The 23,169-nt window shown below is 41.6% G+C and overlaps 1 protein-coding gene across 1 annotated transcript in view; it reads left to right on the forward strand.

Annotated features, from left to right (window-relative positions):
* grin2ba (glutamate receptor, ionotropic, N-methyl D-aspartate 2B, genome duplicate a) overlaps positions 1-22,932 on the forward strand; it is a 51,002-nt gene extending 28,070 nt beyond the window's left edge. The window contains exons 4-16 of the mRNA XM_053231510.1: positions 2,586-2,729; positions 3,740-4,010; positions 4,227-4,413; positions 6,836-6,950; positions 7,623-7,831; positions 8,288-8,459; positions 12,148-12,301; positions 12,470-12,595; positions 12,822-13,051; positions 13,237-13,397; positions 14,312-14,499; positions 14,620-14,858; positions 16,818-22,932. Coding sequence (XP_053087485.1) covers positions 2,586-2,729; positions 3,740-4,010; positions 4,227-4,413; positions 6,836-6,950; positions 7,623-7,831; positions 8,288-8,459; positions 12,148-12,301; positions 12,470-12,595; positions 12,822-13,051; positions 13,237-13,397; positions 14,312-14,499; positions 14,620-14,858; positions 16,818-18,647 — 4,026 coding nt within the window. The 3' untranslated portion in view covers positions 18,648-22,932. The remainder of the gene's footprint in view (positions 1-2,585; positions 2,730-3,739; positions 4,011-4,226; positions 4,414-6,835; positions 6,951-7,622; positions 7,832-8,287; positions 8,460-12,147; positions 12,302-12,469; positions 12,596-12,821; positions 13,052-13,236; positions 13,398-14,311; positions 14,500-14,619; positions 14,859-16,817) is intronic.
* The last annotated feature ends 237 nt before the right edge of the window (positions 22,933-23,169 follow it).

The following is a 23,169-nucleotide window of genomic DNA, read 5'->3' on the forward strand; positions in this document are numbered from 1 at the left end:
TAAAATTTTTTTACACAGCGGCAATACTCATGCAAGGCTCAAATTTATTTTCCAGCATTGTTTAATAATTGGATACTAGTTAGCTAAACTAGCATTGCAAGAAGGGACAGAAATACTAAAGCCAGAAACGATGTATCTGCTGCAGAAATAATAAACCCAGAAATGACTTAACTGCTAAAAACACATTAAACCCAGAAACAGCATCACTGCTACAGAAACACTAACCCCAAAAACGTCACTGCTACAGAAACATCACTGATACTGAAACAGTAACCCAGAAACATCATCAAAGCTACAGAAATACCAAACCCAGAAACATCACTGCTACTGAAATACTAAACCCAGAAACAGCATCACTGCTACAAAAATACCAAACCCAGAAACGTCACTGATACCGAAATACTAAACCCAAAAACATCACTGCTACAGAAACACTAAACCCAAAAACAGCATCACCGCTACAGAAATACTAAACCCAGAAACAGCATCACTTCTACAGAAATACTAAACCCAGAAACAGCATCACTGCTACAGAAACACTAACTCCAGAAACGTCACTGCTACAGAAACACTAACTCCAGAAACGTCACTGCTACAGAAACACTAAACCCAGAAACATCACTGCTACAGAAACACTAACTCCAGAAACGTCACTGCTACAGAAACACTAAACCCAGAAACATCACTGCTACAGAAACACTAAACCCAGAAACATCACTGCTACAGAAACACTAACTCCAGAAACGTCACTGCTACAGAAACACTAAACCCAGAAACATCACTGCTACAGAAACACTAACCCCAGAAACAGCATCACTGCTACAGAAACACCAAACCCAGAAGCATCACTGCTACAGAAATACTAACCCCAGAAACCGCATCACTGCTACAGAAATACTAAACCCAGAAACCGCATCACTGCTACAGAAACACTAAACCCAGAAACAGCATCACTGCTACAGAAATACTAAACCCAGAAACATCACTGCTACAGAAACACTAAACCCAGAAACAGCATCACTGCTACAGAAACACTAAACCCAGAAACAGCATCACTGCTACAGAAATACTAAACCCAGAAACAGCATCACTGCTACAGAAACACTAAACCCAGAAACAGCATCACTGCTACAGAAACACTAAACCCAGAAACATCACTGCTACAGAAATACTAACCCCAGAAACATCACTGCTACAGAAACACTAACCCCAGAAACAGCATCACTGCTACAGAAATACTAACCCCAGAAACATCACTGCTACAGAAACACTAACCCCAGAAACAGCATCACTGCTACAGAAATACTAACTCCAGAAACAGCATCACTGCTACAGAAACACTAAACCCAGAATCATCACTCCTACAGAAACACTAAACCCAGAAACAGCATCACTGCTACAGAAATACTAAAGCCAGAAAGAAAGTAACTGCTGCATAAACACTAAACCCAGAAACACTAGCACTGTGACTGGAATACTAAACCCAAAAATGGTGTTAGGCTAACTGCTCTTTCATCTTTTGTTGCTTTACTTGAAGGAGATTCGGCATAGTGCAGTGCATTAACACTGCTGTTAGGGAAAGTAGAATTCAATTACATCCATTCAGCCAGAACAGATAAGACAGAGAGAGATAGAGGGAGGTAGATGAATGGAGGGAGGCAGAGAGGAGGAGGAGAGAGACGGAGATTATACACAACAAATTTAAAAGCATTAGTAGGTAAAAATGGAGGGGAGTGAGACAAAGAGACAGAGATGGAAAGTGAGAGATGGGGGGATATAATGACGGAGGATAAATTGTGCTGCGGTAGAGAATGCGGTCGCAAATTTAAAGTAGTGCTCTGACTGTACAAACACTTCATCACTCCAAAACACACACACACACACACACACACAAGGCACAGAAGGTTCTGGAACAATTATGAATGAGAACTAGTTCCAGTATTCTAACAGAACTGCATGAACACAAAAGTCCTTGTCATTTGGAGTGTTTTGTGTGTGTGTGTGTGTGTGTGTGTGAGTGTGTGTGTAAGGGGGGTGTAAGGGGGGTGTACAGGTTGGATCAGGTGGCAGACCTTTCATGGCTGCCAAGCCTCAGCTTTCATGCACCTTTTGTCTATCTAGTTCACACACACACACACACACACACACACACACACAGTTCTCCCCTAAACTAGGTTGTGTGGATGTATTCACTTGTGTTTTGGGTCTTGTGACGCTGCCAGTGTTGCTCTACATTACACTGTTGATGAATATAGCTTGTCCTCTACCTATGGCATCTACACACACACACACACACACACACACAAATACACTGCCACACGAGTGCTAAAAATGCAAGCGCTGGTAGGGGAAGCACCGTTATAAAATAACTATCTACTGCAAGGATGCTGAATCTAAAATATACTAGCACTAAGGTGGAATGTGGGGCATTTGGGGTTGGAACATCTCTGCTACAGAAACACTAAACCCAGAAACAAAGTAACTGCTAAAGAAACACTAAACCTGGAACTGGAGAGGTGAAAGAAAAATAACAGACTTGTTTTCTCTCTCTTCGTCTATTTCTATTTGTTTATCTCCATCTGCAGGATGATAACTCCCTGTTTTTCCAGTTTGGTCCATCTATTGAGCAGCAGGCCTCAGTGATGTTGAACATTATGGAGGAATATGATTGGTACATTTTCTCCATCGTCACCACCTACTACCCCGGATACCAGGACTTTGTCACCAAGGTAAAGATAAAATAATATGGTCAAAATAAAACTTTCAATACAGAGTGAAAACTTATTAATTTCATACATAAAATGTTTTCCATTTATTCTTCTGACTTCATCAAAAAATAAAAATGCAGAATGAGCCAATTTTATTTTTGGTCTTTTTCTTTAAAGGAAATTGTTCACATATTTGTCATTAAGTTATTTGGAATCTGGTCTTGTTGGTTAGCTATACATTTAGTGTTGTTATTGAGACTTTCCAAAGGGTTTGAGCCAGGGTCTGGACCTAATCTAGAGCAGGGGCTACAACTTGATCAGGAGCAAAGCTTTGACCAGATCAGGAGCAAGGCTTTGGTCAGATCAGGAACAAGGCTATGTCCAGATCAGGAGCAAGGCTTTGGGCAGATCAGGAGCACGGCTTGGACCAGATCAGGAGAAAGGCTTTGGACCAGATTAAGAGCAAGGCTTTGGTCAGATCAGGAGCAAGGCTTTGACCAGATCAGGAGCAAAGTTTTGACCAGATCAGGAGCAAGCCTTTGACCAGATCAGGAGCAAGGCTTTGACCAGATCAGGAGCAAGGCTTTGACCAGATCAGGAGCAAAGTTTTGATCAGATCAGGAGCAAGGCTTTGGGCAGATCAGGAGCAAGGCTTTGGGCAGATCAGGAGCAAGGTTTGGACCAGATCAGGAGCAAAGTTTCGATCAGATCAGGAGCAAGGCTTTGATCAGATCATGAGCAAGCCTCGGACCAGATTAAGAGCAGGGCTTTGGTCAGAGCAGGAGCAAGGCTTTGACCAGATCAGGAGCAAGGCTTTGGTCAGATCAGGAGCAAGGCTGTGACCAGATCAGGAGCAAAGCTTTGATTGGATCAAGTGTTGTCTGTGCGGAGTTTTGCTTGTCCTTGCCGTGTTCGCATAGGTTTCCTTTGGGTTCTCCAGTTTCCTCCCACTGTCCACAAACATGCCTGTAATTAATAATTGTTTTTCACTTTGGTTCCATCTTGTTATTTTTCGTCTTGCTCTTTGTCAGATCCGCAGCACTATAGAGAACAGTTTTGTGGGCTGGGAACTGGAGGAGGTTTTACTGTTGGACATGTCCGTGGACGATGGAGACTCTAAAATCCAGAACCAGATGAAGAAGCTCCAGAGTCCCGTCATCCTGCTCTACTCCACCAAAGAGGAAGCCAACATCATCTTCGAGGTGGCACACTCTGTCGGGCTCACAGGATATGGATACACCTGGATTGTACCATCTCTGGTGGCGGGGGACGCTGACCACATTCCTCCAGAGTTCCCTACAGGTGATCTGCTTATTACATCAGATTAATTTGTAGATAAGAAAGACAGATTTATATTGTGTTCATATGGTGTGAAACACTGACATGCTTCATTGAAGGTTTGGTGAGAAACAATCCATGGAGGAGCTTTGAGGGGGGATTTTGTCTGGAATGAACCTTAGAGCTGCTTTGGCAGGGTGTGTGGGCATGTGGCATGGCTTGTCGCTCTCTCTCTCTCAGGTATGATCAGTGTGTCGTATGATGAGTGGGATTATGGGTTGGAGGCACGTGTGCGCGATGCTGTGGCTGTTATTGCCACGGCAACGTCAGCCATGATGATGGATCGTGGACCTCACACACTTCTGAAGTCTGAGTGTCATGGAGCCCCAGAAAAGAAGAGCACAGGAAACACTAACGAAGTGCTCAGGTACACACACATATGCACATACACACACACACACACACACACACACACACACATACACACACAGAATACACAACCATAATGGACTGCTATGTTAAACTCACACACATACACACTTATGTACATAAAAACTCACACACACACACACACAAACCTTCTTTGCTTTTTGTCAAGAAAGAAAATAAATGGGTTTTGCCCCCCCTCCAACACCCCCCCAAACGCCACCACTCTCTCCCATTAGAGAAGCTTATTATAGGTGTGTGTCCTCATTTCTCATCGAGCTACCACACACACACACACACACACACACACACACACGCACACACACACAAACGCTAAACACTCAGCTCTTACAGCAGTATGCATCTAAACGCAGGTGCACACACTCAGATTGTTTATGTGTATGTCCATAATGGTCTCTCAGTATACGTGTGTGTGTGTGTGTGTGTGTGTGTGTGTGACTAATTCAGGAGCTGAGATGACCCAGTGGTGTGTTTCACTCAGAACTGCTGCATCTGTGTATTTTCTGTATTAAGTGTTCACCTTAGCAATCGATACACTTTACAGTAATCCATCTCAGAGCCACTCTGCATATAACCTGCTATATATTACAGTGTGTGTGTGCGTGTGTGCGTGTGTGTGTGTGTGTGTGTGTGTGTGTGTGTGCATGTGCATGTGTGTGTGTGGGGGGTGTGTGTGCTCCAATCGACATACTCTTCTGCGCTACACTAACCTGGAACTATGTTACGAACAGCAAACAGAAATTATTGTAAGCCAGTGTTAGTGTATATTTGTTTACAAAACATTAAAAAAAATCTGAAATTTGTTAGTTGTGTTTCTAATGCAGATAAATATGACATTTTCTAACTAAAGTAGGTTTTTTAGGCATGATTTAGCTGTTGTAGACAAAAGTCATAAAAGAATTCTTTGATTGTCCGGCATAGGAGAATTAAAATGTCTTTAATCGCAGGATATTTATATATATTTCATAGTGTATATTCGGTATAATCTGACATGGAGAACACACGCTATCATGCAGTCTGTTATAGAACTCAGCTCAGAGTTTATTGGGATCTCATACAGTGAGATGAGGAATAATCATAAAACACTGCTGTAATCACTGAGTGTTATTTAGCTGGGAACACTAAACATGATATTAGCGACATTAACTATATTTTAAATGCAGACGTTTAATATTTTGTAGTCTACCTTTTTCTGTAACATTATTTAACTACAAACATCAAATCTCTGTCTCTTTCTCTGTGTCTGTCTCTCTCTCTCTCTGTCTCTCTCTCTCTGTCTCTCCCTCTGCCTCTTTCTGTGTCTCTCTCTCTCTGTCTCTTTCTCTGTGTCTGTCTCTCTCTCTGTCTCTTTCTCTGTGTCTCTCTGTCTCTCTCTCTCTGTCTCTCCCTCTGCCTCTTTCTGTGTCTCTCTCTCTCTGTCTCTTTCTCTGTGTCTGTCTCTCTCTCTCTCTCTCTCTCTCTCTCTCTCTGTCTCTTTCTCTGTGTCTGTCTGTCTCTCTCTCCCTGTCTCTTTCTCTGTCTCTATCTGTGTCTCTCTCTCTCTGTCTCTTTCTCTGTGTCTGTCTCTCTCTCTCTCTCTCTCTCTCTGTCTCTTTCTCTGTGTCTGTGTCTGTCTCTCTCTCTGTCTCTTTCTCTGTGTCTCTCTGTCTCTCTCTCTCTGTCTCTCCCTCTGCCTCTTTCTGTGTCTCTCTCTCTCTGTCTCTTTCTCTGTGTCTGTCTCTCTCTCTCTCTCTGTCTCTCTCTCTGTCTCTTTCTCTGTGTCTGTCTGTCTCTCTCTCCCTGTCTCTTTCTCTGTCTCTATCTGTGTCTCTTTCTCTGTGTTTCTCTCTGTCTCTTTCTCTGTGTCTGTCTCTCTCACAGTCTCTCTCCCCTTATCTCTGTCTCACGCTCTCTGTCTCTCTGGCACTCGCTCTGTCTCTCTCTGTTTCAATCTCTCTCTGTCTTTCTCTGTAAGGTTACGGTTTCCATAGCAACTCAGAAGATTGGCTTGAGCATCTCAGGAGTTGTGGTTACTGCAGCAACACATTACATATGCTTTGATTGTCTCCCTACTGCCGCCACCCCCCAAATCCCCCCCAAAACACACACACACACACACACGCGCATACACACATACACTGGAAGACGCATGTTGGATGCAAACACACCCTGCTGAATTCACACACTGGCTGCATTTGTTTGTCTGTTGTGTGGGTGAATGATTGTGGCTTTGTCTTTGTGTACATGTGTGATTTTAAGGTCAAGTGTTTCTGTGGAAACTGAAACATTGGGAGGAAGAGAGACCAACACACACACACACACACACACAAACAGATTGTATGTAGGCAACAAGAAATGAGATACATGCGCTTATACATATCTGATGTGTGTGTATTTTGTGTGTGTGTGTGTGTGTGTTTCAGGTATTTGATGAACGTAACGTTTGAAGGTCGTAATCTGTCGTTCAGTGAGGACGGATATCAAATGCATCCCAAACTCGTCCTCATCCTACTGGACAAGAACAGGCAGTGGGACAGAGTCAGTCTACCTGTTTGTCTCTTTACCTGTCTGTCTCTCTACCTGTCTGTCTTTATACCTATCTACCTTTCTCTACCTATCTCCCTGTCTGTCTCTCTACCTGTATGTACCTCTCTGCATTTTGGTCTCTCTACATTTCTACCCATCTACCTGTCTGTCTCTCTACCTGTCAGCCTCTACCTATCTACCTGTCTGTCACTCTACCTGTCTATCTTTATACCTATCTACCTTTCTCTACCTATCTACCTGTCTGTCTCTTTACCTGACTGCCTATTTGTCTCTCTACCTGTATGTACCTCTCTGCATTTCGGTCTCTCTACATTTCTACCTATCTACCTGTCTGCCTCTACCTATCTACCTGTCTGTGTCTCTACCTGTCTGTGTCTCTACCTGTCTGTCTACCTGCATTTCTCTTCACATGTCTGACTACCTGTCTGTCTCTTTACCTGTCTGGATACCTGTCTCTCTAACTGCCTGTCTATTTACCTATCTGGCTACCTGTCTACGTGTCTGTCTCCTTACCTGTATGTCTATCTTGCTACTTGTCTTTCTCTCTATCTGTCTCTCTAACTGTCTGTCTATTTACCTATCACTCTACCTCTCTTTCTACCTGTCTCTGTCACTCTACTTGAATATAATTCTGTGTGTGTGTGTGTGTGTGTGTGTGAGCAGGTGGGGAAGTGGGAGAATGGCTCTCTGTCAATGAAGTATCATGTGTGGCCACGGTTCGAGCTGTACTCGGGGGAGGAGAGTCGCCATGACGACCACCTGTCAATCGTGACTCTGGAGGAGGCGCCGTTCGTCATTGTGGAGGATGTCGACCCTCTGAGTGGAACCTGCATGAGGAACACTGTACCCTGCAGGAAACAGCTGAAAATACGGTATATATAAACACACACACTGTAATATTATTGCTGTAGCGTGTAGTGGGCGAGAAATGACGCAGAGGCTCGGAGCTCATTTTAAAATTAGCTCTTTATTGAACAGCGTGCGCTCTGTTAATAGGGCTCACCGGGCGATACCTCAGCTAAAGTGAGCAGTGATAGCCTAATCACAAGGAGTGAGATGTAGAACGCACAAACACTGGATAAACCAATTCAATTCACTTCAGTTCAGTTTTATTTGTATAGCGCTTTTAACAATGAACATTGTCACAAAGCAGCTTTACAGAAATAAATAACAGCAATACTGTCTTTATTGTGAAGAAGAAAGAGATAGATGGATAGACAGAGAGAGAGAGAGAGAGAGAGAGGCAGCTGTCTTTATACACACACAAAACCCAACAGAACAATAGTCTATGTCTCACTCTCTCATTCTCTCATCTCTCTCCCTCTCAGTAATCAGACAGGTGAATCTGGCATGTACATAAAACGCTGCTGTAAAGGGTTCTGCATCGACATCCTGAAGAAGATCGCCAAGTCTGTAAAGTTCACCTACGACCTTTACCTCGTCACTAATGGCAAGCATGGCAAGAAGGTCAATGGAACCTGGAACGGCATGGTGGGAGAGGTGAGACCATCCATCTCTTACTGATCCATCGCTTACTGATCCATCATTTACAGATCCATCGCTTACTGATCCATCGCTTACTGATCCATCACTTACTGATCCATTGCTTACTGATCCATCATTTACAGATCCATCACTTACTGATCCATCGCTTACTGATCCATCATTTACTGATCCATAACTTACTGATCCATCGCTTACTGATCCATCGCTTACTGATCCATCACTTACTGATCCATCATTTACAGATCCATCATTTACAGATCCATCGCTTACTGATCCATCATTTACAGATCCATCGCTTACTGATCCATCACTTACTGATCCATCGCTTACTGATCCATCGCCTACTGATCCATCATTTACAGATCCATCGCTTACTGATCCATCGCTTACTGATCCATCGCCTACTGATCCATCATTTACAGATCCATCGCTTACTGATCCATCGCCTACTGATCCATCGCTTACAGATCCATCGCTTACTGATCCATCATTTACAGATCCATCGCTTACTGATCCATCATTTACAGATCCATCACTTACTGATCCATCACTTACTGATCCATCATTTACAGATCCACCGCTTACTGATCCATCGCTTACTGATCCATCACTTACAGATCCATCGCTTACTGATCCATCGCCTACAGATCCATCGCCTACTGATCCATCGCTTACAGATCCATCATTTACAGATCCATTGCTTACTGATCCATCATTTACAGATCCATCACTTACTGATCCATCACTTACTGATCCATCATTTACAGATCCACCGCTTACTGATCCATCGCTTACTGATCCATCACTTACAGATCCATCATTTACAGATCCATCGCTTACTGATCCATCGCCTACTGATCCATCGCTTACAGATCCATCATTTACAGATCCGTCGCTTACTGATCCATCATTTACAGATCCATCGCTTACTGATCCATCGCCTACTGATCCATCGCTTACAGATCCATCATTTACAGATCCATTGCTTACTGATCCATCATTTACAGATCCATCACTTACTGATCCATCACTTACTGATCCATCATTTACAGATCCACCGCTTACTGATCCATCGCTTACTGATCCATCACTTACAGATCCATCATTTACAGATCCATTGCTTACTGATCCATCATTTACAGATCCATTGCTTACTGATCCATCATTTACAGATCCATCATTTACAGATCCATCATTTACAGATCCATCGCTTACTGATCCATCGCTCACTGATCCATCGCTTACTGATCCATCGCTTACTGATCCATCATTTACAGATCCATCATTTACAGATCCATCATTTACAGATCCGTCGCTTACTGATCCATCGCTTACTGATCCGTCGCTTACTGATCCATCATTTACTGATCCATCACTTACTGATCCATTGCCTACTGATCCATCATTTACAGATCCATCATTTACAGATCCATTGCTTACTGATCCATCATTTACTGATCCATCACTTACTGATCCATCGCTTACTGATCCATCATTTACTGATCCATCATTTACAGATCCATTGCTTACTGATCCATCATTTACAGATCCATCGCTTATTGATCCATCGCCTACTGATCCATCGCTTACTGATCCAACGCTTACTGATCCAACGCTTACTGATCCATCATTTACAGATCCATCATTTACAGATCCATCGCTTACTGAGACAGTTACAGAGATGATTAGTTACAGATATGACCAGTTATGGAGATGATCAGTTAGAAAAATCATCAGTTACTGAGGTGATCAGTTAGAGAGACAACCAGTTACAGGAATGATCAGTTATGGAGATGATCAATTAGAGAAATGATCAGTTATGGAGATGATCAATTAGAGAAATGATCAGTTATGGAGATGATCAATTAGAGAAATGATCAGTTATGGAGATGATCAATTAGAGAAATGATCAGTTATGGAGATGATCAGTTATGGAGATGATCAGTTTAATGTCCAGTGTGCTTAAAGCTTTAATGTTTAATCCTAATTTCATTGTGAATGCCCCAGTTTCATGTTCCTGTTGCTCTGTTGATTTCCTTTTTAGTATTTTTTTCTGTATGTAGAAGCACATGGAAGATTTTAATTCAGACATTTTCCACCGTGAATTGTTCAAAACATATTTATGCTTCTGTTTATGGCATTGATAGATGCCCTTAGTGACTTACAGGAGTGCTTTGTGGTCTCCATGGAGAAATTATCCTCACGCTAGTACAAATAGGCCAGGGTCTAAGAATATCATCAAGCTAAAACCCTGTTAGAGAAGGCAGGAGGTAGCAGGGATAAAAAAAAAAAACACAAATAGTGTTAGATTAGTTGAATTTATTTTTTAATCTGCACCACTGTAATTGTTATACTATCTGTCTACTTTCTTGTTTTTCTAAAATATAAATTATGGCGTTATACCTAAGAAGCAAATTAAGTGCTCGATGATTTAGGGATAGATTTTAGGATTTCGATTTTGAAATTAGGTTATGGATTATGACTAACTTTTACAGGTTAACTTATGTTTTACAGATTTTAATTACAGCTTAGTGTTAGAGTTTGGGTTTATTATTTGAGTATAAGAATAAGGGATGAGTAATAGCATATAGATTAGTGTTTAGGTTAGGATAGGGTTTAGGATTAAAGTTTAGTCCTTGAGATTAGATTTTATTTCTGGTTTATTTAACTTATACTGATAAGCAACAGCTATTCTACATTCATCTGCAGCAAAACACTGATTCCACACACACATTCACACTCACACAGGTCCTGCAAAACTCCATCTCATTACCACCCACATAGGTCAGTTTCATAACAGAGTGAGAGAGAGAGAGAGAGAGAGAGAGAGAGAGAGGGTGGACACAGAGAGACAGACAGAAACAAGACGAATGAATGAAGGGATGAATCTCTCTCACACACAAACACATACACACCTTGTACATAGGCTCTGTTTTGTCTCGCTATAATGTATGTAGGGCTAAACAGTGAGAAAGAGACAGAGACAGAGTGAGAGAGACAGAGAGAGAGACAGAGAGAGACAGAGAGAGAGACAGAGAGAGAGAGAGAGAGAGAGAGAGAGAGAGAGAGAGATAAGGGGGGGGAGAGACGGAGACAGAGAGGGAGGGAGTATGGTAAGTAGAATGTCTATTTCCAGCGTGACCTAGTGTGATAACCCACTTTCACTTTTCCTCGTTCTGTTCTTTTTCTCTCATGGTTGTGTCTCATTAATGATAGAGAGTTAGGGTTTAGGACTTAGGGAAAGAGAAATGACTCTTATGTTCAAGGATTTTGGATAGGCTTTGGCTGAGAGTTAGGATTAGTGTTAAGGTGGTATGGATTGAGATTAGGGTTTAGGGTAATGGCTTAGAGTCAGAATTAGGGTTTAAGTGTAGGATATAGGATTAGATTGATAGGGTTAAAGGTATAGAAAGACACATTGAACTCAAATTTAGTGTAGGTTTAGGGTTTACTGTTAGTGGTAGTAGAGTTGCAGGGTATGTGTTTGGGAGTTTGGGGTCAGGGGCTTGAGTTTAGATTTAGGGCCTGGGGTTAGGGCTTTATGTTTTAGGAGTTAGGGATTAACTCCTCACTGGTTTCTCAGCTGCTTTCTCTTGTTTCTCCTCCTTGGTGTACATCAGCTATTATACCAAACGAACTTTATTGTGAGGTATAAATAATGGCTCTTTATCTTCCACTCTAGGTGGTGGTGAAAAACGCTCACATGGCTGTTGGTTCTCTCACTATAAATGAGGAAAGGTCGGAGGTCATCGACTTCTCTGTGCCTTTCATTGAGACTGGAATCAGTGTCATGGTCTCCCGTAGCAACGGCACTGTGTCACCATCGGCATTCCTGGGTGAAAAGCTACTAAAATATACTACAGAACACTCTACTACTCCTTTTATAACTGCAGATTTTCCTGCTGTACCCCAAAATACTCTGTGGTGTCTGTGGTGTGGAGAATTTACTTAGAAGTGCTGAAGTTGGTGTGTGTGTGTGTGTGTGTGTGTGTGTGTGTGTTCAGAGCCCTTCAGTGCAGACGTGTGGGTGATGATGTTCGTCATGCTGCTGCTGGTTTCTGCCATCGCTGTGTTTGTGTTTGAGTATTTCAGTCCTGTGGGCTACAACCGCTGCCTTGCCGACGGAAGAGGTGAGTCCCCTATTTTTAAAAATCGGTCTCTGGGTCTGTCTATCTTAGGCTCATTGTCTGATTAATAATTGAAATAACACTCATGCCAATAAAGCTATCTTGGATTTAATTAACTGAACCAAGAGACAGAAAGAGATGGTTCATTCTCTCTCAGTTTAAATTAGTTAATTATTAGCATGAGTGTTACCTAAACCATTAATCATCAACTATAATGTTTTTTCCCCAGAGCCTGGTGGTCCTTCATTCACTATTGGAAAGGCGATCTGGCTGCTGTGGGGTTTGGTGTTTAACAACTCGGTTCCTGTGCAGAACCCCAGAGGAACTACCAGTAAGATCATGGTGTCCGTGTGGGCTTTCTTTGCTGTGATCTTCCTGGCCAGCTACACTGCCAACCTCGCAGCTTTCATGATCCAGGAGGAGTACGTCGACCAGGTCTCAGGCCTCAGTGACAAAAAGGTACACAGTCATAACAAGAGTCAGAATAATTCTAATAAACAAGTTGCTAGTGTTTCTGAGTTGTGTATATGTTGTGCAACATTGTCCCTATAACATTCAGTCAATAAAAAAAACCCAACAATTTTGTATTATTTTAATATCTCTATCTCTTACTTTTTTCTCCTGGTTCTCTTGTTCTCTTTCAGTTCCAGAGACCTAATGACTTCTCTCCTCCGTTTCGGTTTGGGACTGTGCCAAACGGCAGTACAGAGCGGAATATCCGTAACAACTATAAGGAGATGCACTCGTACATGGTGAAATTCCACCAGCGCAATGTGGATGAAGCTCTGCAGAGCCTGAAAGCCGGGTCAGAACCAGAATCCACGGTCACGCACTCCATGTCTTACATAAATCTATATATACAGCAGTAAGATACACTTGCTTACTAAAGTTAATGTTAGCTTAATAAGCCTTATAAATGCAACAAATGACAGATATTTAACACTAACTAAGCTAAGACTGTAGGCTAGTAAGTAAACTCTTAGCTAGCTACTTAGCACTGTGTTCAGAGACAGTGACCTAAGTCCAAAAATTACATCAATATTCAGAGTCTGGATACATACCTGCTTAAGTCAATTTTCATATTATTAAAAATACCAGTTCATGCCTCCAAGGATGCCAGATTTTTTTGATTTGTTGAATTAATTAAATAATGTCAGTATTTGTGTTAATTTGATACGCTCTGCTGTAAAGAAAACATGCCTATGGTTTAAAGGATAAGCTGACCAAGCACTCATCTGCTACACTTCCAGAGAAACTTTAACTTCATCCATAATTTTATCTATAAAGATTCACTCCTTGAGATAAGCAATGTTTCTGTTTAAGAGCCATCTCCTCTGATGTCCTCCTTATGAAAAAATAAACTTTCTTGCTAAAAAAAAAAGCGATATTATTATTTAATCACGAGTCAGATGCAATACTGATCCTTGCTTGGGCTGATATTGTGCAAAAAAAAAATCGCTTAATTTCAAGGTCAGGAACATGCGTAACTGAGACATGCCTCTGTTTTTGACAAACTCTGCCCCATGCGTGAATCTCATGTAACTTCTGAATATCACTCAAGAGTTAAATCTGAGGTCTGAATATGCATACATGTATATAATTACACTTTACTTACATTTAGCATCAACTTCTAACACAACTAATTTGGGTTCTGCCAGATTGAAAACAAGATAAATCTCGGAGAAGTAAAGCATGTGTAATGATGTGTGTGCATTTTAGGAAGCTGGACGCGTTTATATACGACGCTGCCGTGCTGAACTACATGGCGGGTCGTGACGAAGGCTGCAAGCTGGTGACGATCGGCTCCGGGAAAGTGTTCGCTTCGACCGGATACGGCATCGCCATCCAGAAAGACTCGGGCTGGAAGAGACACGTGGACCTGGCCATCCTGCAGCTGTTCGGAGACGGTAAACACACACACACACACACACACACACACTCTAAAACCTTAGAGAACTGTAAAACAACATTGATTTATGCTCCTCCTGTGTGTGTGTATGTGTGTGTGTGTGTGTGTGTGTGTGTAGGAGAGATGGAGGAGCTCGAGGCGCTCTGGCTCACAGGGATCTGTCACCACGAGAAGAACGAGGTGATGAGCAGTCAGCTGGACGTGGATAACATGGCAGGTGTGTTCTACATGCTGGGGGCGGCCATGGCCCTGTCGCTAATCACCTTCATTGCCGAGCACATCTTCTACTCACACCTGCGCTTCTGCTGCATGGGAGTGTGTTCTGGAAAACCCGGCCTCACCTTCACCATCAGCAGGGTGAGACACACACACACACACACACACATGTACGCCTTTCCTCGACATGTGACCATAATCATTTTAAATGACTAGCTTCTAAACAGCTTCACTGACTAGTAGTGAATCTAAACAAATGCATTAACTGAAAGTTTTAATACTTTTTGGAAACAGATTGATTTTAACACTTATTTAGTTTTCCAGATCTCAGTATTCGATTTCAGCTCTAAACTTCAGCTCAGAATTCAGTGTCAATTTACTTTAATTTTTTTAAAATCACTTCAGTTTAAAATTTTACACTTTAAATTCACTTTCATTTCAACTTTTACTTGGAAAATTCACCTTCACTTCACTTCCCCTTCAATTCACTTTCAGGTCAACAGTTAAGTTCAAAATTGACTTTAGTTCAGAGTTTAAAATTCTTGAGTTTAAAATTGGGGTTGAAAATTCAGTTCAGTTCATAATTTAAGGTGACGATTCACAAACACACACACACACACACACACACACACAGTTACTGCTTTTCTTCAATTAAGTTAAGCACCAATTATTCCATTATTTATATTAAGGCTGTGTTCCAAACGCTAGGGTTTGATCCAAACATTCAGTTTATAACACCTTCTGTGCATCATCAAGTTTGCGTGTGTGTGTATGTGTATGTGTGAGAGTGTGTGTGTGTGTATCATATTGCATTACATTGCTTTTCTTAATGCAGCTGTAGTTTGAGTTTTAGCAGAAGAGTCAGATTTCTTTGTGTGTGTGTGTGTGTGTGTTTGTGTGTGTGTGTGTGTGTGTGTGTGTTGGTTTTACATTGTGTTTCGATAAGATTAATATAAAGAGCCCTAAGGGAATCTCCTCTGAGGTTGTGAAGTGTGTGTAGTGTGGTAATGAGATGAAGCCCATAGTTATGTGGTCAAAACACATCAGTAATGGGTTTATAGTGTGTATGTGTGTGTGTGTGTGTGTGTGTGTGTGTGTGTTGTTTTCTGACCCTGGGGCCAAATCCATTAGCATCTACACGTTCTGCTCACATAACAAGTAGGAAGCTCAAATAAAATTAGCTTCACTCACTAACACACACACACACACACACACACACACACACACAGTGGCCAGAACAAATGGATTCATAGCTGATGAATCACGATCTGCTGCATATCGTTTGTTTACCTCCTTACTGTTTGACATGCTAACATAGTGTCAATGACTAGCAGGAAGGAAACTGCAAAAAAATGTTAAAAAGTGTATCACTTTACTCATTTAAAACATTATAATATTCCACCTGTTTTGAGTAATAAATAAGATTGTAAAGAAGCAGCTAGTTCAGGTAAAGTGCAGGTAATTCAACATATTAAGCTAAACTGCTATGCTAACTGTTCACCTGGATCAGGATTTAAAATCTCTAATGAGACATCATATCTGAATAAGAGTTTTAATTTTAATATACATACACACACACACACACACACACACGTGTGCTCATGCAGCGATGAACATTTGCGTGTCACATATGTTTTCTGTTAGCACACTCACTGTTTGTTTATTATGGATGCTAACATGTTTCCTCTGTATTTTTTTTTCAGAAAATCACACTCACAGTCACACATTTATGACACTGTTATCACTGTACATTCTCTCCATCCCTCGGCAAAGCTCCGGCTCTTTCCCAAATACTAGAACATCACAAGCTTACCGTGGCCATTTTGGCGCTGTCCCAAAGTCAAGAATTCGTCATTAGTTTGCAGTCTTACTGGAATGTCGGCCATTCTGGCTCTGTTCCAAATACTAGAGTTCATCACTAGCTAGTGCTCAGACTGAAACAGTGGCCTTTTTGGCTCTTTCCTGAATGCTCCCACCTATGACTAGTTAGTTTATTTACTAGAACTTCAGCCATTTTGGTGCTGTCCCTACTCTCACTTTCTTTCTGTTTCTCTTACTTATAACTCTCTCTCTCTCTCTCTCTCTCTCTCTCTCTTGCAGGAAGTGTACAGCTGCATCCACGGTGTTGAGATTGAAAACAAGAGTTCAGCTCTGAATTCTCCTTCAACCACCATAAACAACACGCACTCCAACATCCTGCGTCTGCTGCGCACAGCTAAAAACATGGCATCCTTGTCCGGGGTGAACGGCTCCCCCCACAGCGCACTCGACTACCTACGCCGCGACTCGTCCGTCTATGACATCAGCGATCAGCGGCGTCACTCGGAGTGCCGGGTGCCGTACCTGTCCGAGAACAGTGACAATAATGCATTTAGTGACTACATCGATCAGGTCGAGCGCACCTTCGGAAACCTGCACCGCAACGAGAGTGACCTATACCTGCACCGACGCTCGGGCTCTGTCCCTGGCCCCGCCCCCAGCCTGGGTTCTGGCAGCTCATTGGATGGTGCCATTTTTGACTGCTCCGCCCTCACACACAGGAACATGAGCAACTTTGACCTGCTGCAGGGACATGCGCCACTTGGACTGCCAGAGCCATACAGGAAGTTCTCCTTTAAAGGTGGGACTTCAGGCTACATCCCTGCCTATGATCGCTATGGCGATGGAGACAACATGTCTGACATTTCCACTCACACCATAACCTACGGTAACCTGGAGAGCGACAGCAGAAAGAGAAAGCAGCATGGTGACAGTCTGAAGAAGCGGCCTGCTTCGGCCAAATCGCGCCGAGAACTGGACCACGCCCACCTTGGTTACCGACGGAGACCGCACCATGGGCATCACCGTCACCATGCACACCGCTCTGTATCTCCGCCTCTGTCAGAACACAAAATGAGAGGAGGAGGTGGATCTTTGTCCTTCCTGTACCAGGACAAAGAAAGCCTTCGAGACTTTTATCTGGACCAGTTCCGTCCCAAAGAGGGCGTGCCCCAATGGGAGCATGTGGATTTGACTGATGGGCCAAGTGGGGGTGGGGCTGGAGGTGGGGCTAATTGCACTAGCCTGGTGCCTGTAGATGACTTCCTGAAAAGCAAACCACCAAAGGTGGAGTCTAAAGTGGGAGGAGGGGAATGGGAGTGTCGAAATTGCCGTGCGAGCAGTGCAGGAAGTAAACGAATGGCACAGCACACAGGGGGCGGGGCTTATGGAGCTGGTGGAAGCAATAGCTGTGTGGCATCAGGAGTTGGGGGCGGGGCCAGCCGTCCCACTTCAGCCACATGCATGCGTTGCGAAGCTTGTAAGCGTTCAGGCAACTTGTACAACATCAGCGAGGATAGCAATCATGTAATTGATCAGATAAGTGGGCGGGGTCAAACACCATCACAGCGGCGAAGAGCATTTAGCGCGAGACCTTTACGCAGGCAGCATTCGTATGATGCCTTCATGGACCTGCACAGGGATGACGAAGGGCTAAGTTTGCGGTCAGGGGGAGGGGCTATGGATGATGTAGGTGGGGGTTTTCTGCCTCCTCGCAGTGTGAGTTTGAAGGAGAAGGATCGCTGTATGGAGGGCTCATTCTCCCATTTATTTGACACCCAGCAGTTTTATAGCCCCGCCCACCACTCCCTGAGTGCATTCCGTGGGGAAAGAGACCCTTACTTCCTGTCAAAATCACTCTACCCTGATCACACCAATCACAATCCATTCGTGCCGACATTCGGAGACGATCAGTGCTTGCTGCACGGCGCTAAAACGTACTATACGAAAAAGCAGCAGCGTGCTGATCCGAGAAATCCTTCCGGGATTTCATCATTCCTTCCCTCATCTCGATTCACCAATCAGCACTCGGCTCTCGGGCCGCCGCGACCTTTCAACGGCACCAACGGCCATGTGTACGAAAAACTCTCCAGCATCGAGTCGGATGTGTAGACGCACAACAGGAAGTGATGGATGGAACAGTAAACGAGAGGGGGAGGATGAATGGCTTTGATCAAAAGGGCTGAATGGGGGTGGAGCTGGAGGCGGGGTTAACTGCACCAGCCTGGTGCCTGTAAACAACGCCGTGTTCTTGCACCAAAGGAAGTGAAGATCATGCTACCGAGGAGTGATTAGACAAGTGGCCATCTGGAAACGTGTGAGCGACTATACAAAAGAGAGCGAGAGAGAGGAGAGACGACAGATAAAATGATTGTTCACTTTCTCTCTTTCCTGTCCTCTCTCTCTTTTTCCTTTGGGTCAATGGCGAATGAGTCATACGATACGCTAACAGGGTAATAAACAATAACAACCACAATAATGCTACCAATAACATTGTGATTAGCCAGGCTGGTACGGATGTTGCTAATGCTAATGCCGATGATGTGTAGAAGTCTATTAATTAATTAATTAATTTATCTATTTATTTATTTATTTGTTTATTTATTCTGGTTACATTTTCACATTTCAGCTATTTTACCATTCTAACATTTATAGCTGAGGGACAAAAGCCCCCATGAACAAACACTAACACACACACACACACACACACACACACACACATAATGAGGAGGGGAAATTGAGGAAGAAATAACGAGTGATGGATGTTGGGAAGTGGAGACACTTGTCTCTGTTGTAAATACCACTTTCTACACACACACACACACACACACTTCACATATAACTTGATATTAGGCATGAGCCGATAATCGAGTACAAAGCGCATTGTGCCATTTCATTTTGTTACTACTTTAAAATATTGTATATTTTGAATGCTGTTGTGTTCCATTGTGTAGTAGGCTGCCTAAGTAGGGTGCATTCTCGGGCAGTGACATAAAGTCTGTCTCTTTAGCAAGGAAGTTGGCAAAAAGGACTTCAAAGGGTTCTCAGAGAATCTCGCAATCCCATAATTCTCTTCGGTGGACGTGAATGATGCTGAAGGTTTGAGAAACACGGTGGAGAAAAAAAAATGTCACTTTGATGAAAGTAAGTAATTTTTTAAACTGACGATCGTAATAATATCGTAAATCATGATAAAAGCTGAGCACTTATCGTGATGCGGTAATTTTAATATCGGCACATGCCTCCCTGATATACAGGACAGACCTTTGGTACACTTTTTACAAAATTGAACAAGGTATAAAAAAAATAAAAAAAAATAAAAAAAATCTCCAAAAACATACATATGCAAACTAGTAGTTAAGACAGAACTATTACTCATGATAAGTGATAATAATAAACCATAGTAGATTATTTGCTTTTAGATTCACGCTTGTTACCTGAGTAGAGTTAAGAGACATACTGATTTAGGACGCTGCAGCTTTAAGAGCCGGCTTTTCTTAACTGTGTTGTGTTTAGGGCACTTTAATAAGTTTCCCTTAAATTGTGTTTGACGTGTTTGAATAGGACACACTCTATACACACTTCTCATACTTCGCTCTCTCTCGCACACACACACACACACACACGCGCACACACATACAGTTGCTGCTTTTCTTCAATTCAATTTAGCACCAGTTAGTCCACTTCCATTTAGGCTGTGTCCCAAATACTAGTGTTTGATCCAAATGTTTAGTTCGTAACACAGATATTGAAACTCGAACGGAGAAAGCATCATAACTTTCCGCTGTTGCTGCTAATAGCTTGCTAGCTAATGGGCTAATTAGCAGTTAGCGTATCAGCATCAGCACATTCACCTAAAACCTGACCTATAAAATCTCTAACACAGCTTTTAAGTAACTTTACACTCTATGAAAAAGTATTATTTGTAATGATTTTCAGACTAGGAAATATAGGGAGGGTAGGACAAATAAGTGAACTAGGCAAAAAAGACCAAAGAAAAGGAAAACCAACACATTGGTGGAGTAGAAAAACTAGGATGATAAGAAAATGATAAATCTAGGGGACTAGAACAACCAAGAAACAAAAGCACAAAAAGCTAAGAGCAGTGCCTTGCATAAGTATTCACCCATTGACCTGGTAAAGAGAGGATTAGCCAGAGAAGCAAAGCCAAGGGAAATGCTCAACATGATGCTACCACCACCGTGCTTCACAGTGTGTTCTCAGGGTTATGAGCAACGTGGATAACCAGAGAACCTTTTCCACATGTTTGCTGAGTCCCCAACATAATTAAAAAAAACCCAAAAAAAACATTGTTTTGTGTAGATTCATGACATATAATGACATTTCCAGGCTTTAACACTACAAAATATGGAGAAGTTCACGGGGGGTTAATACTTATGCAAACCACAGTATTGTTGTTTAATGTCATGTGGTTTGGGATAGTGTCCACAAGAAATGGCTATGACACTAAGCTTTTGCTAGTGAATTGGCTAGTTAGTGGTTAGCATGTGAGATTAGCGCTCTACATAAATCAACACACTTGTGACTGAGGACAGAGACACTAAACACCTGTGACCTCCAGCTCTACATTCCACATAACAGAGCTTTAACGTTACACCTTATTTCACACTCATCTGAATGGTACATCTGTAAATCAACATCAATACGCAGTGCATTATGGGTAATACCCACACTTTCTCAGACACAGCATGAGACCATCAGCAAGACATGATTTTATAACAGAGTGTATCTGTTCTAGTGTTTGGGACAGAGCGTTAAAAAGGCAAACATTTTACAAAGAGCACTAACTACACATGAATTCTAGATCTGAGACAAAATGGCTGACGGTATAGTAAGCACACTAACTAGTGATTGATTCTAGCATTTGGGACAGAGCCGTAGGAACTTTGGCTTTACTTGAACTTGAGCTTATTTCTCATGCTAATGTACTGTATAAACCAAGGCCTAGCACACCAGGAATGTTTTACATACACAAACACACACACACACACACATACACACACGCACACACATACAGGTGTGTGTATGTGTGGTGCAGTGATGTTGCTAATTTCACTGTGTTTTTGCCTCCATATTTAGCGATTCACTGTTCACGCTGGATAAACTAATTAACACTTATCTGTGCTTTTTATTCTAAAATATTACACTTTATTGTTCACACATTTCTTTTGAGTCTTTAATCTTTAATACTGATATGTATCAATATTAATCAACACTTATCAATTATCAATTAAACTCTTTAAATGTGGGTGCTAAATTAGCACGTTTGACCATTGTACATATAAACTGTATTCTGGTTTGCAATAATTGCTGAATGTGTGTGTGTGTGTGTGTGTGTGTGTTTTCAGTTATCCAAACTAATTTTGTCAATTAAAAATCCTAACACTCATCTCAACAGACTGATTCATTAAACTGATTCGGAAAACTATGAATCGATTTAAAGAATAAATGTTCAAAGAATCATTTTGATGACTCAGTTTAATGAATCACTTTAACAAGTAATTCATCCTTATATATATTACTTAATTGAATCAGTTATCATTAAATGAAAGTGATTTATTAAGTTGATTCATTAGATGGATTCACTAAGCTAATTTGTTAACTGATTGTTTAAATGAATGAAGAATTAAGAAAAAGAATCAATTTAAAGAATCAATTTAATGAACCAGTTTAATGAATAATTTTAGTTATTTATGCGCTTGATTTTGTCATGTTATCTGTATGTTTATAGTTTATAAAATGGCTTTTAGGCAGAACAGTAAGTTTGCATTTTCTCCTGATAATTCTTATCATTTTTAGCTTCTTTTTAATTTATGTATATCATAGATATAAACTTAGATTTACAGTAGTCAAGGTATGTTGACATATGAGATAAGATTCCCTGATCCTGTCTTTACATTACAGTTGAACACTGGTTTTATTCCCGCTTAAGGAAAATTTGTGTAAATATTTAAGTTCAACTGTTTAAATTTCTTTTCTATGATCTTTTTTTGTAGTCATCTTGATTGTCCATTTCACTATAATGCTACTGCGCTATAGTAACAGGAGCATTACAAGGCGTGCGTGTGTGTTTACGCATCACTGTAATAATCTTTTACACATTGGCCTTTACTTTCGAATATTACCAAAACTTTTGAACATTGTACAGAATCTGTATATAATAATAATAATGATGATAACGATAATGATTATGATGATAATAATGATGATAATTAATACGATGATTCCTTCTTTGTTCTTTTGTATGGGAATAACGGCGTAAATATGGATGATGTAAGTTGATGCATCAGGAGGTAAAGCGCTTTACTCTGATTGGTCGGGATCAATAAAACTGGAACAAAGTGTGAATATTAATACATTATTAATAAAAACACTAAGTCTTATCACTCTGTGGGATTTTCTTTTGTGCTGTGTCTCTATAGTCAGGGAGACTACAAAACTATACTGCAATACTACATTACATTACCTACTATTATACACTATCCACAGTACTACACTATCCACAGTACTTTACCTACTATAATACACTATCCACAGTACTGCACTATCCACAGTACTTTACCTACTATAATACACTATCCACAGTACTACACTATCCACAGTACTACACTAT

Source organism: Pangasianodon hypophthalmus, chromosome 29 (assembly GCF_027358585.1).
Source record: "Pangasianodon hypophthalmus isolate fPanHyp1 chromosome 29, fPanHyp1.pri, whole genome shotgun sequence".
In the NCBI taxonomy this organism is placed as follows: domain Eukaryota; kingdom Metazoa; phylum Chordata; class Actinopteri; order Siluriformes; family Pangasiidae; genus Pangasianodon; species Pangasianodon hypophthalmus.